Source organism: Pagrus pagrus, assembly GCF_965226575.1.
Source record: "Pagrus pagrus genome assembly, chromosome: 3".
Classification (NCBI taxonomy): domain Eukaryota; kingdom Metazoa; phylum Chordata; class Actinopteri; order Spariformes; family Sparidae; genus Pagrus; species Pagrus pagrus.
The window spans coordinates 34211676-34231740 of record NC_140187.1 but is presented as its reverse complement, the minus strand read 5'-3'; the positions used below and the strand labels follow the sequence as shown (position 1 = coordinate 34231740).

Sequence of the window (20065 nt, the reverse complement as noted above, 5' to 3'; positions counted from 1 at the left end):
AGAAACAGTATGATAAAAACACACTCATTCGCAACTTTCACCCAGGTGACAGTGTGTTAGTTTTGCTGCCTGTTGTTGGTTCTTGTCTTCAGGCCAAGTTTTGTGGTCCATGAGGTGGAGCGGAAGTTGAGTGCCAGATACCTCACCTCGGGCATCCGAAATTTCCGCGTTTGTCACTCCAGATCACTTTCTCCAGTACACCGTCATGCCTTTTGGGTTGAGAAATGCTCCTGCCACCTTCCAAAGGCTTTTTCCAAATGTTGTCTCTTTTCTTACAAAAATGACATAAGACTTTGAGCGACGGTCCCTTCCTAATCTGTCTGTTGCCGGTAGAATCAACACTATTAAAGGGACATTAGATAAGATTCAAAAAATGGTTCCCTTAACGATCAAGCAGGTAAGTGACGTGCAGTCAGCATTCTGCTGCTCACTCTCGCGGTCGTGCTCGCCCTCCATCGACCAAAACAGCAACGTCACCACACAAGATTGGCCGACATCATGTTGATAGAGGAGGTAAGTAAAGTTACACTTTTTACCATTTGACAAATGTTATATTTTTTAGAAATTGTATTTATAAACCGTAACATCTTTATTAGCTTGTTGGCTAGCACAATATAACGTGAGGTTGTTTATGTTGAACTAATCACTTCTTGCATGATACTGTACATTCATATTAGACGTCGGCGTTGGCTTGCTAACTGGCTGTTTCGTCTAGCTTTCAGCGTGAACATCAGCAGTGTCAGCACAGCTGAATTTGCTGCATGCTAATGCTAACGTTAAGTGAACAAGTTATAACCTATATAACCTAATTATAGAGTTGCCAGTTTCAATTTCATTTTTTAAATTTTTTCATTTTCAACTCTCATTTAGCTGAACAGATGCGCTAACGTTTCAGCGTAATACAATAGAATAATTTTAAACTAACTGTACTGAATTGGTCTCGAAGACAATCCTGAACTGACGTCGGTTATAGCAGTCAGTCAATCAGTTGTTATTCATAGAGCCTGAATTCACTAAACAAGTTGTCTCAGGTGGCTTTACAACCTGTGCAGGTAACGACAGAGTTACAGCTTCTGAAAAACATGCTGTAGAGAGATAGATACATACAGTAGTCTATGCATTCATCATTTCTTTGGTAATACTAGTTTACTTTGATGTAACCTATAAATATACTTACAATGTTTATTTATTGTTATATAAATAGCGAATGTTTAACAATAAAACATTGTATTCACTGTCACACACACATCAATAGCAGTAGCTAGCTTAGCTATCACTTGGTGTAGTAGAAGACATTTCAGTGGTAACATAGTGACGCTGCATTGATCTGGCAAAGTAATTCTCAAACAAGCCAGCCAATTTTCCAGCTGTATAAGCCCCTGGAGTCCGGAGGAATTAGCTGACGTTATCCACTCAACACAGTTCCTTGCTACATTAGTTACTTTGCAGTTCAGCAGTGTTAGCAAGAAAGCTAACCTGGCTAACCTGTGGTAACAAGACAACAACAGCCACAATATCAAATTATTTACACACACAATAATTCACATGCTTTGCTGTAATGTTATCTTACCTGTCTAACAAGAAGAAAGTCACATCTGCGTCATTTAGGAGCTTCAAAACATAGTAGCTCCCTCCATGATTCGAATGCACCTCCGATGTTTACTTTACTTTTTGTCCAGTTCCCGTTTGGCCAGACTGGCTTCAGTGGATATTACTCTCTTTTTTTGGGCTTACGAGCAGTCTGTGTTGGGGTGTGTGTAGGGCTGGGTACCAAACTTCGGTTCTTTTATGGCACCGACCGAAATGCTTCTGTAGTACCGAGTATCAAAATATGCCTCGTCTTTCGGTGCCAAGTTTCGGTTCCCAGAGGTTAACACGGAATCAAGATCTGATAATGCTGCCGATGATTGGCTGTAACGTTACACGTGATTGCAGCATGCAGGAAGTGTTTGCCTGCAAGACGAGTGGACCGACCATCCTCCTCTCAGCACTTAAGTCCGCCTGTGCAGAGCTCTATACTGCGAGTATTTTACTTGCATTTGCCCCTAAAAAAATGTACGTGCGAACCGGGAAAATGATTTCGGCGTACAGTGCGAGCAAAGGTCACAAGTTACCATCACAAGTACAAGTTACCAGCCCTTTTCACACAGACGCCGCATTATCGCTGCAGTGGCGGTTCGCCAATTCTCCGCCGTTGGTTGTTCACACAGAGCTGAGCAGCTCCGGCGTAAAAGACGAACCAGAGTATAATTCTCGCAGAAAGCCGGCGCCTCGGTCGGGAGGGTTGACAAACAGTTGGTGAGTTTAAGTTTTTTGACGGGGACAGACTGTTTTTCGGCCAGAAATGTGACGAAGAGTCGGTCGGACAGACAGGAGGACAGAGGCTTTTCCTCATATAAGTTGCCAAAGACACGACCAGTTACTACTTTACAGTTGTTTGGTCATGTGACATTGCTTTGTGGGACATTTCTCTATATTTTGTTGAGTGATGGACCTGTTCAGTTATCAGACAGTGAACACCAAAATCATTGTTTTGCAAATACTGCAGGGGCCAGAAGCTGAAAAAAAATGTTTTGTGTTGCCTGCAATGAAAAAAATCAAATCAAACACTGTAAATCTCACTGTAAAACAGCTGAAAAATAAAACTCAAGATTTGTACTGTAATGTGTTGTGTAATATTCTTTGTGTTAGAATTAATATTATAAAATTGGTATCAAAAAAAGTATCGTTCAGGAACCGGTATTGAAGTGAAGGTATCGGTATTGGTGCCCGTATCGAAAATTTTTGATTGATACCCAGCCCTAGGTGTGTGTGTTGTGTGTGTTGTTGATCGCTTTGTTAGTGGACTCCACTTTGCGATGCTCTGTTGCTAGCTACAAGCTAGCTGAGAAAGGCACTCGGGAGCGAGCATGACGTCAGTCACTCATTTAACAGCCTGTTCACTCATTGGCATTTAAAATTGATTTAAAAACGTTTTAAAACTCAGAAAAGTTGACTAATGCACCATTAGGATGAATATTTTCCCTTGTTTTTCATAATTATTTCAGTGCCTGCCAGTCTTTCTCCCTCTCTCCTTTTTCAAGGTGGATAGTCTGGTCTTGAACTTTGTGTGCAATAAAAAGACTACTAGGCTGCGACATCAGATTTTACAGAGGCCCAAGACACTGGGTGGGATGGTGCTTACAAATGTTCAGTTTTATCATTTGGCAGCGAATTTAATAACTTAACTTGCATCTTTGGCTCCGATATGAGGATATTACGGCTCCTCCAATTTTGTCAGTTAATGAAGCCAACTCCACTTCTCCTGTAACAACAGGCCTTGTTACATTCACCTCTTATTTTTTCTACCCCTATTTACAAGACAAATGTGATTGTTGCCTCCAGTCTTCAAATAAGGGTTTAATTTAGATGCCATTTTGGACTCCAGACACTTTCCATCAGGGGCACCACTTGCAGACATTTTTTGAAACCTCTTCCTTCACCGAAGGGGGTGATCTCAATCATTTATTTAAATATGTATGGACTCCCATCATGTCCTCAAGGTCATATGGTAGGTGGACCTGGGGGAGGAAATTCCAGGTGATGTTTGGGAAGAGATTCTTTGGAGGGTTCACAAATCTTCTATTTATACTAAACACAGTTTTATCAAGTGCAAGATCCTGCATTATACCAACAAACCCCAGCTAACTATATGCACATGTTCTGGTGCTTTAAGTACATTTTGGTCTGATGTCTTTGACACTTTTTCTAAGATAATCGGGCAGAGGTTTGCTGCTTATGCTATTACAGCTATGTTTGACGTGCTGCTCCCTTTGCTTAGTTTTTCTACTCCTAATAAGGGCATGGTTTCATTCACAATTCGTTTGGCTAGGAGGATGATACTAGTGAGGTGGAAATCCTCTGTTCCCCCCAGCCATACAAGCTGGATTAAAGAGGTAGTGCACTTTGTCAAACTTTTTTCAAATTTTCTAATGCATCTGAAAAGACTTATAATCCCCTTTTGTCATAATAGTACAGCCTGTTCTAATGTCTTGGATTGAGCACAATTGCTTTGCTTTGTTTGCCTTACTACTACTAACTACTCCCTTTTCTAATTTCTAAATCTGTACCTTTTTTTTTTTACTATTAGTAATTATTTACTTGTTTATTTTTATTTATTTATTTAAGAATAAGAAAAGAAAAGATGGTTTGTTGAATGAGTAGCTGTATGGAAATTGAATGTTCATATCTACTTTGGTAATCCAATAAGAAAAGTTGTTTTTTTTAAAGAAGAAGAAGAAGCCTGGCGCCATTAAAAATCAAAGATTCAATTAATCAGGAAAAAAGTAGCTTTGTGTAAAAAAAAAATAATTTTTCACTTTTCCTATTTTGCAACCACTCAGAACTATCTTGTGACCCCTTTTGGCGTGTCTGACCCTAAGGTTGAGACCATCTGGGTCAGAACATCTCATACAGGAAGCAGCCAGAGGTTCAGTCTGGCTGTGTTTGGGCAATGTGCCTCAGACGAACCAGCCTCTGAATGTGGTCACAATGGAAGTGTGAACAAAGATCATCTCTATTTTTCCATCAGTGCAGCGCTTCCCCTGACCAGCAGAGGGGGCAATCATTTAAACACTTAAGCCAATACCTGACCTCCCCAGCATCAGTTCTACACACAACAAGAGGATTAATGTGTTAATGAAAACAGCATCATTCAAAAGATGAAAATCCTCAGCAAGGTGTGTTGGCAACACCAGTCTAAAGTGTGTCCTCCTCCCACCTGACAAGTTTATTTAGTTTATTTATCCCACATAAATAGATCCTGGCCCTTCACAGCACAACGCTGTGGCCTGACCACAGGATGTGCTCTGGGTCAGGTGTCATGAGAACTGGGCTGCTGGTCCAGACCAGACAGGGCTGAGCCCTTGGTGGCCCCCAACCACCAACCCCTCTGGGGAAATGCAAGTATGTGTCTCAACAGACTGGATATGGCTATTTCCAGACACAATGGCCAGCATTCAAAACACATAGTCATGTCTGTACATATGTACACACACACACACACACACACACACACACACACACACACACACACACACACACACACACACACACACACTATAGGGGAGAACAGGGTCAACTGAGACTGATGGGAAGATTAAAACCAGTAACCAGTAACTTCAGATCAACATTCTTCCACATGATGTACGTCAAACTGTAGATTAGACTGTTTCGATTTCGGTCTGCTACCACTTCAGCATACATTCAGCCAGAGAAACCGTTCGGCTATCAAAATATTCAGCTTTTGAAATATTCAGCTTTTTCCGCAAATTTTTTCCCATTCATTCCTATTGAGAAATTTTCAACTTTCGTTCTGCTACTGCCTCATTATACATTCAGCTACTACTACTACTTGTAGTACTTCTGCTACTACTTCTACTACTACATCTGCTACTATTTCAACTACTCCTTCTTTTAATACTTCTACTACTTCTACTGCTACTTGTACTACTACTTGTACTACTACTACTTCTTTTCCTAATTCTACTACTACATCTACTACTATTTCAACTACTACTTCTTTTACTACTTCTACTACTTCTTCTACTACTATGTCTACTATTACTACTACTTCTACTGCTACTTGTACTACTCCTGCTAAAACTATTTGTACTACTACTTCAACTACTACTTCTTCTACTACTTCTACTACTTCGTCTACTACTACTTCTACTACTACTACTACTTGTACTACTACTATTACTACTTCTACGACTACTACGACTACTTGTACTACTACTTCTACTTCTACTACTACTACTACACGAGGGTTTTTAAGCAGTGTAGGGCAATGCATTATAATTTTATGCATTTCAGGCAATAATTTTTCAGTATATTCAGCAGTTTTTTCAAAATCACTTCAGCTGTCAGCATTCACACTGTATTTTCGCAGGAAATACAAATATTCTAGTTCTATATTAACAATCAATTAAATAACGGTGTGTGATGTGACCAGAAGTCGCTCATAATGACACACCCACAGAGAGTTGTCATCTGACTCTGCAAATACACATTATTTATTGGTTGTGAATGCTGTTCCTCTACTTTCTTCCGAGTCTGATTTTTAGTCTGCTAACTCTTTCCATCTTATTTCAACATATTCACTCCATTCAAACATCAAAATAATTGTCTCGATTTGGCATCGACTGCTTCTATTTTTCTCATTGATATCAATCATAATTTCAGAGATATTCAGCGTTTTTCGGCCATTTTTTCCCATTCAAGCAGATGACAGATGTACTCATTTACACTTCCAGATAGAAACTCCATTCAAACTTTGAAATATTCCATAATTCGTCTACATTCAAGGTTGTATTCATCTTTCACAACCCATTAAAACTTTTCAAAATATTCTACTTTCTTTGAAGCTTTTGTATCGCAATTACAATGGAAGTCATTTAGAAATCCCTTCCAACCCACTAATTTTCAAACTCTTCTTATGCCTTCATACATTCTCATAGAAACTCCATTGAAACGTTCACAAAGATGACTTTCTCACATCGATTCAACTTTTTCATGGCATTCATTGTTTTTTGCACAGTCACGTTTCAAATATTAATAACTTTTCAGCCACTTAGGGTGGAATGTTGACAGCCAAAGTGGAGGAGCCAACTGAAAGAGTGGGGAGGACCTAAAAAAATTCCTCATCTTCAACTCGCTCTCATTTCCACAATCTTCACTTCACCTACGTAATTTTAACATCAGTTGAAGGAAAATACGTGCTTGCAAGAATGGGCTTATGGAGGTAATTGGACAAAAAGTTTTGTCTCAGTGGGCTTTTAAATAACAGGAGAACTTACCAACTGCTGCATTAAGTCCCATTCAACTGAGAGATAAAATATTGGGAGGCAGACATTTTTGACTATACACACAGAAATTTCTGTATAGTGCTCACCAGATTCTCGCTGTTTTAACCATGTCATTCAAGTCATAGCAGTTACTGTTTTTGAGGGAGAAGCATGCTAATGTGAGGTGAGCCTCAGCTAAAATCACTATCAAATCAACTCTCTCTGTCCATTACTACGACCAACTTAGTTACCATTGCCATAGCAACAGATAACAAATGGGCCAACACAGAGAGAGACAGATTTATCAACGAGTTTATAACACACAGTGGCACACACACAGTGGCACACACACACACACACACACCAAAATGAAGTCAAATATGTACGAGTAAGCGTGCACACATGACCGCACACATGCACACACACACACACACACACACACACACACACACACACACACACACACATAGTACATTTTCCAACATTTGAACTATATTCAATTATCTTTTCATTCATTCAAGCCAAAAAAAACTCCATTTAAATATGTAAATGTTCCCAATCTTTCATACATTGAGATTTACTGGACTTGTCAGTCCCATTCAGAGTATTTGATTCACTCTCACTGTAACATCTCTTCATACTCCATCGGCAGCTTCTCGACACAAATTCAAGCCAGCATTGTAGTGTGGCTCACAGCTCATAGTATATTTTGAATCCTTCATGCTCACCCAACTATTAGGATGCTTAATAGTCTTCAGATGCGACTTCAAATAATTTAAAGCCACCAATTCAGTTTGGCCTTCCTTTTTCAACAAACCCTAAAATATTTCATATTATTAAAAATATTCTGGGCATTCAAAATTTTCAAAGTCAGCAATGTGCATATAGCTTCAGCTCTTCAAAAACCTTAAAATATTATACATTTTTCATATATTCTTGTCATTATTAATAAAAATTAAAACCAGCAATGTGCATTTGGCATCAGCTTTTCAACAGCGAGCATTCACAACCGCAAGTTGTTCAGAACTTGCCCTCTGTAGTTACTCTTACTATACTTAGTAAAATTAGACAGTGTGGTAAAACAGCCAGCCAACATTTGCTGACAAAAGTCTGTAACAATCAGTGAAAAACCTGATGAACCCACTTTACACCACCTGCTCAGCACCAAAAAACAGAGACAGACTGGCTGGTGAACATAGTGAAGCATTCAGCAGCTAGAGAAGATCATTTTCTTAGAAGTAGATGGAGATCAAAAACACAGAAGAGGGTGAATACTGGACTTACATTCATCATGTGCACAAAAACAGGACAAGAGATGTCTGTATGTTGTTCCATGTCTGTCAGGATGCATAAATAGCTGCCTAGCTAGCTATTAGCTATTAAAGTTGTTGAAAAGTGATAATAATGTCAGTATTGTGTTTGCAGCTTGTCCTGCTGCCCACAAGAGCTCTAAAAGCCATTACTGTTTGATATAATTTATCTGAAGCAATAGTTAATTAATGGATTAGTCTATTGCCAGAAATTTAATCCAGAGCATCATCAATTAATCACTGAAGTCATTTGCGAAGCACACATGCCGAGCGTTCACTATCTTCAGCTTCTTGACTGTCAAGATGCTCTGCTTGTCTCTGTTTTGTGTTGCTGTAAATTTAACATATAGGTTTGAACTTCTGTCTAGACAAAACAAATAATATAAATACATCACCTGAGTTGTTTTTTAACTTGGCATGTTACAGACTAAGCAAAATATTAGGCTATAGTTGTAGGACAAAATGATAAAATGAATAATATGGCTCACTTGACCTCTGTATGTCCTCTGCCCACACTCTGGAAAGGATATAGCCATAAAAACAAGCAATCATGCTCTACTGTACATGTCTGCAAACATAAAAGTTCCACCACAGACAAAGAAGCGGAGGACTACTGCAGGTCAACACTGCTTGCCAATCAACATGGAGGATATGAGCATCGTGTCCAGAGCAGGCACAATGACCTCAAGGCCAAAACGGATGAGTCTTTTTATAGCCTCCTTTATCAGACCTCAAGTCATGTCTGTTACATCATGTCAGACAAGGTTTTATGGCCAACTTGTAGATTTCTCTGGTGCGATAAACTCTGCTGACCCGCGGAGTCCTTTGCTCAGAGGTCCCAGGTGACCCTGGAGGAAGCCGACAGACGTCGGCCGGAGGACTGTCAAGTCCAGCCCAGTGGACATTAAAGGCAGGGGTGAGCTTCTCCAAAAGAATCATTGCGTGTGAGTCAACTTCCTGTATAGCAAGGAGTTGAACTGATGTTCTGCCTGTTTGGGGGCCTTAGCAGATCCCTTAGGAGATGATGACACACTAGTTCATCAACCCCAGGATCAAGGAACACCTGCTTCTTTAAGATATTAGCTACATAAAAAAGCCTTGGGTGTTTATTTTAGCTCTGGTGTTACCTTTAGCGGCTCCGAGTGTAACACAAATCAAAAAATTCAACTACAGTATATAACTGCGATTTTCCCATTTGGAACTCGGGACCAATCTCTAACAGTGATGTCATCTCATAATGAAAGACAACTTGGCATCTTCAAATGAGGAATTTGTCAAGTTGAGGCTTCAAAACGAGTGTCGGATGTGGCTGAGGCCATTTGGTGAACTTTTACTGACACACCGCCCCACCTGCCTGAGCTGCTCAGACTGACAGCAGCTGTGAAAGACTATCAGCGTCTTTTGGAGGGAAATTAGGCAAAAAAGTGGGGGAGAAGATGGAAGAGGAGTGGCAGATGAGGGTTGAGTCTTATCTTGAGGTCATACTGAGGGTCAAGTGAAAGATAATACTGTTGCCACCATTCTCGGGGTTACAGTAGCTTTGCTCTACATGAGGAGCACTGACTAACTGAGCAGAAGAGACGTCTGTAAGAATGAATGTGTCATTTAGCCATCTTCTGGATTAACTGAGGGTCTACAAGGCTACAACATGGCACTGTAGCTCCTTTGTTCTCCTTTAAGTATAGTTCAACATTTTTGGAAATCCAGTTTTTTGCTTTCTGTCTGAGAGTCAGGTGAGAGCACCGGTAGGGAGGGCTCAATAAACTCCGCTTAGCATATGATTGGAAGCAAGAGGAAACCATTGGCCTTGCTGTCCAAAGTTTAAAATGATTGTGTAGGAGCGCCTCACAATTTTATGAAAATGTTAAATCTTGTTTATTTAAAGCAATATTTTGTTGGAATTTATATTTTGTGTGAACCCATTAACACTAGAGTGAGAGAATGAGGAAATGGTGATTAAAAAAAGGACAGGTCAGTATGGCAGTATTTTTGATTTGTGTGATTTTATTTGTGTGTTTTTCATTGTTGTGTTAAATAACTATAACCTGTGTGCCTTGATAAAGCAGTTAAATTCAAAATAAGGAGGTTGAATTCGACATTTTTTTGCTTGGTCTTTAACAAAGGATAAAAATTGGACAGGTCAATAAAAATGATCAATAATGAATAGTAATCGACTGATATTAAACTTTCGCCCGGGCCTAATCAGTACACAGACAGAAATGTAAAAATGACAATTTGGGGTTTTAGGGGAAGTTATGCTCTGGAACTACTTCTTGACCACACTAAGGTTACCAGGTTGGTACCATTGTTTTACCATCTTTGACCTTTGCTTGCTGACTTTATCCTGTATGGATGGACAAATGGTTGTTCATCAAGAAATAGTAGAGCATGTAACTACCATCAGATAGCTTTGTTTACAACCTGTTGGTTGTGTTTCTTGTCCCATCTGACATCTTTTTCAAGAGGTCGCTGTGATCCAGGAGCTCAGTAATGAACTTGTTGAATGCAATCTCATCAGAACTGATTGCAACATTATTTACAGTCACACTCTTTGACTCTTTAACTGGACAGTTTTAATCCACATGCAGTGAATGCAGGGAACTACACCAATATGTTATGTATGTGTACATTTAAAACATTTCTTTACAAACTTGAACTATGCTCATTATTTAAAGTCACAATATTTAAATTTAGAGGAGCTCATGATTACAAGTTCTCAAATTAATTTGGGCTGAATGAATGAATTATGTTATGGTGCTGCGCACATGTCTTCAAAGAATGCTACGAAAAGTTCAAAATAAAGAAAACACATTAGGGTAACTTCTATTTACTATTATGTTTATATTATGTTTATTAAAAAGGGACTAAATTGAATGAGTGGCAGGTGATTTTAGGCAAAATACAGGCAAGTTCATTGCAACATTATGGCTACAAAGGCTTAGCCCAAGGACAAAAACAAAATCGTATTGTGTTGGATTTTTTCCAGATGTACAGTAGCTAAGAGAGATACTGATAGATGCTGTTTCATGTACACTGAAGTTTAATCTAAACTACGCTTCTACTCTCTCTCCTGTAGGTCTCTGCTATGTTTCATCTAATGAAGCACTTTCACACACTTTCTCTCTCTCTCCTCTCTCTCTCTCTCACTCACACACACACACACACACACACACACACACACACACACACACACACACACACACACACACACACACACACTCACAAAGATAAATCATTAAGAAGGCCTTTTGCAGCAGGCTGCAGCTGGCTGTTTGGAGGAGGCTCTTTTCTCTCCAGTGCAGCTGTTTCCGATGAGTCAAGTTATCTGACCACAGTCTTTCCCAGCAGACAGCTCACACTGACAGGCCATACGCTCATCGTCTCATCACTACATACTGTGTATGAGAGCGGGGGAAAACCTCCCTATTTTGTCTGGCATCTGCATCTTTGTAGGGATCTGTTATTTATGTTGTACATTTTTATATTAACATATAGTTATAGTTAAATACCACATTGCCTGTACTAGTCTTAACCTAAAAATAAGATATCAACCAATCTGTGAACTGATGGGTGACAAGCTCCTGTCCCTCTCAGGGAGAATAAAATCAATTTTGTGCTCAGGACAATTCAGTCAGCATTTCAACTTTAGCCAGAAAATAAGTCTTGATGAAATGCAAAATCTACTGCATTAAAAGATCTTTTGCAAGGCAGACATTATCAGTTGTCACAGCAGGAAAAGCATAGGTTTGGCCATGTAGTTGTCCAATTAGCCACGCACAGTACCACAGCTCTGTAACTGGCACACCTGAATAGAGTGCAGCTATTGTTCATGTTATAAGATCCACCTGTGCTTCTCCTGCTGGGCATATCTGCAGTGAGAGAGCTCTATTAGTCACAGAAATCAATGAATTAACAGACTTTTTAGTCTCTTGGGGGTACAAGCTGTCAAACCCTCAGCCCTGAAATATAATGTTTATATGTTGACATACTAGCAAACAAATCTTCACATACACAGAGCAACATTAGCATTTATTATGTTTATTAGTATTTTTACTTGTTTAAGTTGTGTATCTACCCACATCTAAGTCTAATGTTCATTCTCCACTTAGGTCTGTTTTGGATTCCATTAGTGCCTGAAAATAGTAATATTTTTGCTCTTTAGCCACTAGACGTTGACTGTATTCAGCGGCTAGTTGCTAACTTTGTCTATCTGATGTGTGGTGCTGAGCCAGGGCCATGCAGCGGGTGTTTGTGTTCATGTGGTTAGAAGCAGCTGCGTTCTTCAACTGGACACAGTTGAAGATAAACATGCGTGTGTTAAACATGCACTAAGCTAAGACTCTTTGCACTTCCTTGTACATTGTTTCATTTCACTTGCCAAATTCTTTGAAACTGAGTCCACAACGCAGTGATGAATACATAATTCCTGCTTTTAGCCTTTTTTTGAGTATTTTTACACAGATATTGTGATGTATCGTAGATTATTGTCTTGCTTTGTATCATAGAATTAATGTATCACGATAATATTATTACCATGGGTAAAGTATCGTGATACAGTAGTATCATATCGTGGGTTACTCTGTGACTCCCAGTCCTGGTATTCAACAGTTAATATATCATTTTGGTTTAGCAACACAAAACAAAACACTGAGAAGGCGCATCCTTTCAAAGATTACCTACTGGCTAAAAAGCTAGAGCTGGACTGGATGATATTTATAGGTGTGTAAGTCACCTTTCACATTACACATAATAATGTAATTCAGTGTTCATATTAAAACAGTGATTACTGCAGATTTAAACCTTATAGTCATCTAACACTATCTGAACAATTCAGTGACATGAGAATAACACTCACTCACCTAAAGTAATGCCACTACTATGGCTTCAGACACCTATTGAAAGCTTGTGTTGTGCATGTTTGGCATTCCACTATGATTTAATTGCTATTTCACAAGTCTTTTCTACCCTGGAATGAACAATATGCCTTACCTGGAAACAGTGGACTATACTACATTAATTGGAGCTTCATCTCATGATATTGGTATCAGCTTCAAAACCCATTGAGTCAAACCAAATACAATAGTCAGAAGTTGTCAGTGAGTACCACTCTCACATCTTCCCTGATACACATCCCACCCAAAACACACACTTCATTAGTACTTTAACCACTTCAACAGCCATTTAATGGCATTCCTTTAAGTTGATGCAGGGGGTGAGGGGTTGGGGGTTAAAGTATTTACGGTTCCAAACTGTGAAGCAGTGATGGTGTTGGGGGAGAGAAAGTGCAGCAGGGTCGTGTTGCTGGCTGGCCACGCGTGGTAAAACACCATGGTGCCCTGCTTTATGAGTGGAACCAGGTTTTGTACAGGTCACTGTTGTTGGTGCAGCTGAGCTGGGGGCCAGGGGCCGCTGGTGTCCCGGTTTGATGTGTTGCGGGGTTGTGTTTGTAGAAACAGGCCCTTGGATGACACTCTCTCCCTTTTCCAGCGACCCCCCCCCCCCCCCCCCCCCCCAAGAGCACCAGTCAATCTGGAAGCCATTTGCTCGCTCTCCACAGAGAACGTTCAGGCTTGATCACCTCCAGCATCTGCTGAGTGTTTATTTACCCACAGCACTTAACCCATTAGACACACTGAAACAGGGCAACTGTAGAGCCACTGATCAGACTGGCCCTCTGAGGGCAGCAGCCAGCGCTATGTCTCCAGAATCTCCGCAAATACATAGTTGATGTGCAAGCCTCCTATACTGCTTTGAAAATATGCTTAGTAGTTTTTACTTGTGCTTTTAAAGATAGAACCATGCTTGTGGTTTTAAAGAAATTTCTCAATCTGATCAATTGATACATGATATATCTTTAATAAAAAAATACATGAAAAGGTTTTGAAGCATGTACTCAGTCTTGATAATGGCTGCACAAAGTAGGCAACATTCAAATTCACCTTTAACAACAACTGTTGTTGGGTTCATGGGAAGTTCTGAATTTGAGAGGAAAGTCCAAAGCGCTGACATGCAGGAGATGTCTGCAAGGCCACAAGTCACTAAAGCCTTGTTACTTCTAATGCCATATGTCCCAGAAAAGTTCCTGTATGTTCGAGCCCTTTTCAGGAACCTTAGAACCTTCTGGGAATACAGTGGAACGATGAATAACATTCTTCCAAAAACTGTTCTCTCATTGGTGTTCACCCTCATGATGGTGGTGCAGTGGCTGTTCATCACGTCATGAAAAAATCTCAAACAGGAGAGAGTACAGACCATGGCATGTGATTCACAAGTACTGGTGGATGATGTATTCAGATCCTATTCAGAACAGCTATTAACTGGCTATGAAACAGTCTCAATTCAATACTGATGCCCCTATATGAACTACATAAGCAAATGAGACCATCAGTGAGAAGACTGGTTATTTCAGTATAATGTTTATGGTTATTCTTAGTGCCGGTTACCAGGTTGGATTCAACTTATTTGAGTCAGATAAGCCATAAAAGTAAAACTATTTTTATAGTGGAGTTCTGAGGATGAATCGAGAAGCAAAGAAACTGCTCTGTAGTCTGGTGGTATGGCACTAAAACAATTTCACAATTTCACCATTGTCATCTTTTGTCCACAGAGGCCGCCACAATCAACACAAATTGAAGTTCTTTGAAGCAGCTTGAAGTAAAAGTATAGTCCTGCATTCAAAAATGTTACTCAGTAGTATACTGTCAGCCAAATGTACTTAAATGTATCAAAAAGCACTCACTCATGTTGTTATACTGTGGGGTTATTTTCACTCATTCATTAACGATACATGTTAAATGTAATGCAAACTACTATACTAAAATACTTAATTATTATAACAGTTGTTGGGCAGTTTGATCTAGAAAATTAAATTTTTATACTCTGATCATTCACCCAATTTCAAGTTTAATAGGTGCATCACCTAAAAAAATGTACAAAAATTATTACAGGAGAAAGATAACGCTTTATATTAAACATAATTAATAAATAATAGTTAATTAAACGTCAGATAATATTTATTTCACTGTTAACAAACAATAAAATGCTTTATAAACCATTTATTAAGACATTGTAAAGGTGTATAAACATCAGTACAAAACCTGTTTGTTAACAGTCTAATAACTGTTAACTCAAGTTTAATTACCTATAAATTAACCATTTATTAATGATGGTCATTATAAAGTGTTATTGGGAGAAGGACTGCATCACAAAAGGAAGAATGTTTTCAGGGATGAACCAGGGCTTTATATTTCTCAACATTATCCAGTAGCAGTAACTATTAGCAGTAAGTAGCTACTATATAATTGTATACATTGTGATCTCGTTGATCTGCTCTGTACATGCGACATCTATTGCACGTCTGTCCGTCCTGGGAGAGGGATCCCTCCTCTGTGGCTCTTCCTGAGGTTTCTTCCGCATTTTTTTTCCCTGTTTAAAGGGCTTTTTTGGGGGGGGTTGGGGAGTTTTTCCTCACTCGAATCGAGGGTCGAAGGACAGAGGGTGTCGTCTCTGTACAGATTGTAAAGCCCTCTGAGGCAAACTGTGATTTGTGAATTTGGGCTATACAAATAAAATTTGATTTGGATTTGATTTGATTATGGTCACTTTTTAGAAATTGAGTAAAAGTGTTAGACGAGTGTAAATGTTTCCACATTAATCTCAACACACACTTCTCTCTCACACTCTTCAATCAGTTGAACTGCTCAAGATATTCAGAACTTGCATACAGAACCAGAGCTTACTGGTATGAGCACACGTTGAAGCTGCACACAGGACCCACCCTGTAATGTACATTAATTTGGGATATAGGGGAGAAGGGTGTCCAAATAAAATATTAATAATGCTCTGAGTGCCTTGCCTTTTAATAAAGCCAAAGAAGGTTCAGCATCCACTCCACTGTGTGAATTTTTATACAGACCTTAATACAACAGCCCAGCAATGGATCCTAGCTTCATGAAGGTTACAGTGTTAGGGTTTCTTACTGTGCAGAGAGGTGTTAGGAGGCTGTAGTTTGTGCTGCTGTTGCACGCCATTATACTGAGATATATGTAATATTTAGTTACCCTACACTATTGTATTAGACACACTGATCTGAACAGAAAGTCCTTAAACTTGAACCTGAGTGTATTTTTCTACAATAACTAACTGCCAAATATGGGCCTAAATTATAGGCCTATGAAGTAAAAATAATGTATAATAATTAGAAATAATAACAAGTAGTTGAGGACAAGAATAAAGTGGCACCATATGGAAATACTGAGTACCTCAAACTTAGGCTAATGTGTATACTTGAGTGAATGTTCTTAGTTATGTTGCACCACTTTTCACAGCATGAGCTCTTGTGTCTAAATGGTCACCAAACTATCATCCCACAGTCGGTGTGTGTCACATACCCCTGAACAGATGCATAGGCCTGAATGTCTGCCACTGTTCGCTCTTTGCTCTCCACTCATAAAATCTAATGGCTCATTTTGGTGAACCCTAACCCATGTAAGTGTCCACACCTCTCCATGCTCAACTGCGACTTTTAGGACCAAAACATTTGGGAGATGGGAGCTCCTGCATGTGATCCACCCCTCCTTTACAGCTGAGGGACCACTGTAGCTGCTATAAGAGCCCTCCCTGTCATGAAGACCATCTTACTGGACCATCCTATGGGGAAGCGCCTCAACAAACGGGGGACTTCTGCTGGCTAAAGCTTGGAGTTACAGCGACTTTTACGCACGGCTTGTCTGCATGCAGCTGTTTTGTACTTGAAGTCTGGGATTGGTTTTCCCCTGTGAAACACTTCCAACTTGTGATGGCTTTCACTATGCTGAGGCCGGTGTCGACGCATCCCTTCTCTTACCCCGCCGACCTGACCTTGATGTCGGACGACGAGGAGGGAAACCGCAGCGAGAGCGACGGCAGCACTGACCAGGGCTACGGTTGCTGCGGGACACCGGAAGGGAGTTACCGGCGGGAGTCCGGCGGTGTAGTGCGGCAGCGGAACGCCGCTAACGCCCGGGAGAGATACCGGACCCAGAACGTCAACACGGCCTTCACGGCGCTGCGGACACTCATCCCCACAGAACCGGTGGACAGAAAACTCTCCAAAATCGAGACGCTGCGCCTGGCGTCCAGCTACATCTCACACTTGGCCAACGTGCTGGTGGTCGGTGACGGGAGAGAGGACGGTCAGCCCTGCCTCAGTGCCGTCTACAAGGAGGTGAAGGGGAGAGGAGAGGGCAGACAGCCCCGGACTATCTGCACATTCTGCCTCAGCAACCAACGGAAAGGGGTAAGAAAAAACACATGCCCTGAAACATTTACACAAGAAACAGTGGCAGGTATATTACAAACACGTCTCCAAGTATAACACATGTGACATATGTCATTTTAGATCTTGTAGTGTTAATCCCTGCGTACATTCAGTGTACCATGCAAAGCTATTCACAATATCATTTCAATGTTTAGAATTCGTCTGCCTGTCACTCCTGCACCATCGTTTGAGCAAAACACACGAGGGACTTCAGTGCTTCTTGGCGATGGAAACATGTAGGGTGGGATATTTAAATAAAACATGGCCTGCATTGACTATAAATGGATAGTTTGTTTGCCGAATCTTTAATGAAACCCCAATATTCCTGGAAAGATATCCACTGTTGCATTACAATGTTCTTGGATAGATGAACGAACATAAAAGTTGCAAATTTATAAATGTGGTCAGCATGAAGGAAGAAGGGCAGGTCAGTGCATTCAGATGTCAGTTTGATCATTTTGCCTGATGATAATTTTTGAATATGGGTTTTCAAGCAGTGTGGTCCTGAACAGTATGGCAGTAACCAGTTAGTACTGTCATATACACACACCCTCAAGGATAAGTGATAGGGATTTTATTGCAAAAATACTTTTTTACTGCCTTTTTATTCTATTCTATTCTATCTCTCTCTATATATCTATATCTATATATATTATGATTGAGTACATTTACATCTCTGCTTGTCTGAACCTTTTCCACAGTTCATCAGAGTTCTGACTGGACTGTGTGTTCCTCTGTAGAGGGAGGTTTATGACACTGGGGTTAGAATGAGCTCAATGCACCCCAGTAAAAATGGACATGGTCCATGTTGGAGTTCAAAACTCTGTGTTGGGATTTAGCTTATTAATAGATGCTGTATATCATTCAGTGCATGAAGATGTCCTTTAAAGGAAACTGTGCTTTTATCCGCTCTAGACAGTAATTACACTGAACCTTTTTATATGCTCTCAGGAAAGTACATCAAAACATCTGAGCTTAGAAAATGTGTTTTGGTGAAAAATGTTTCCATAGGCACATAGTGATGATGTCTGAGCTGTCACTGACAGTGATTTCCCTCTTTGTTCACAGGTGAAAGACAGACGAGACTGTGTGAAAATGCACGGGAGCAGTGCGAGACAAATAAGTCGACGATGAAAATGTCCAACTTGGTACAGGATTGGATCTCTTCAGAGCAGACCTGCACCGACCATTCAAATCTAGAAAGATCTCAGCACCGCTACAGTCTTGTAGGACCACTCTGACTGTTTGGGGAGTTTGGCTCATTGGCCACTTTACCCAGTGTGTCTCCAGCAAGATACAGTAACTCTCTCCAGTGTACTACCCAGTGCCAGCAGGGAATGTTGTAAAAGTGAGGAAAGGTGCTACATGACAAACTTGCCAAGCATGTTAGGAGGAGTGGTAAAACAGACAGGTGGTCAAATTCTACACAGTGAATGATCTTTCAGGAGCAGAATATGCCTTGGCCTGAGTCTCTGGGAATGATGAGACAAACTCCCACATTTGCATCGTTCTTAAAAATGATTTCTGGAAGCTTGGCTCTCAAACAGACTTGCAGCCTACAGGAAAACAGCTCCAGGAAAGATTAGTGAGAGAGGACAGAGCAGCTTGTGTGTAAAAGGACATATCTGTGGGACACTTTTTTGTTTGCTTTTTCATTACATGTTGTAATCTACTTTGAAATAAAATTTATTTTTACATAGACATGGCTCTCCTGTATTTTGCCTTGAATGTAATGTCAGATGTGTTTTGAAGTCGTAAAGGTTGCAGTGCTGTTGCGCAGCCTTTAATGGTTTTATGATTTTTTTTTCATTAATGCACTGGAAATATTTTTGTGCTTTTATAGTCATATTTAAAAAAAATACTTTTTTGCAAATTGGACGAACCAACTCTTTACTGTGTGTGAAAAAAAAAAGAAGTGACCTAAACATATAGATCATACAGTATTTTAAAGGAACAGTTCACCCAAAAAATGTATATTCTGAACAACTAAAGTAGCTGGGGACTTTTAAAACATTAAGAAGTAACAAACAACAGATGTGGATTACACTGGATGAGCTGCATGGAGGATGCTGTAACACTGTTTTGCTGTGAAGCTCCAGAAATGTTTTGTGGACTACGAAACTTCACCTGACTTTCCATCAGCATGGGGGGAGGAGATGATGACTGAATATACTTTTTTGGGTGAACTTATCCTTTAAAATACTGTATGAACTATGTCTAGGACACTTTTTTCCCACTGTCACAGTGAAGTTAAGTGCTGGGTCAACCAATTGTAAACAAACAACAAATACAAAACAAAAAGCACAAACAAAATGACATAGGTCACCAGTGTTGTCTTGTCATGCAGGTAGTTTAGTTTTGATTTATCCAGTTTTGGAGATGTCAGTTTTTGTACATTTTTGCATCCATCCCAATACAGTGGGTGTCCCTGTTACTCTCTAATGAAGTAACATTCCCTATGAAGAATGTTGACAGCGTGTTCTGTGGACTATCCTGAGCTTCTGTATTTGGATAGAAGCAGAAATCTCAGTCAGCTATCTCAAATCATGAACTGGCCCTTTAACATTGCATACCTAGCTTGTAGATCAGTGAAGTTGCAAAAATGTAGGCTATGCAACTGTACCCATTCA

General features: G+C 40.0%; 1 protein-coding gene across 2 annotated transcripts; it reads left to right on the top strand.

The window, feature by feature from the left end:
* The first annotated feature begins 16717 nt into the window (after positions 1-16717).
* LOC311254489 (transcription factor 15-like) lies at positions 16718-19136 on the top strand. 2 transcript variants are annotated; one of them, XM_084348272.1, is made up of 2 exons: positions 16718-17414; positions 17591-17747. In XM_084348272.1, the coding sequence occupies exons 1-2, from the start codon at positions 16935-16937 to the stop codon at positions 17624-17626; spliced, it is 516 nt and encodes a 171-aa protein (XP_084204398.1). In that variant the 5' UTR covers positions 16718-16934; the 3' UTR covers positions 17627-17747. The 2 variants fall into 2 exon arrangements, with proteins under 2 accessions (XP_084204398.1, XP_084204397.1); XM_084348271.1 differs by lacking the exon at positions 17591-17747 and adding an exon at positions 18504-19136 and having other exon boundaries at positions 16725-17414.
* Positions 19137-20065: the final 929 nt, after the last annotated feature.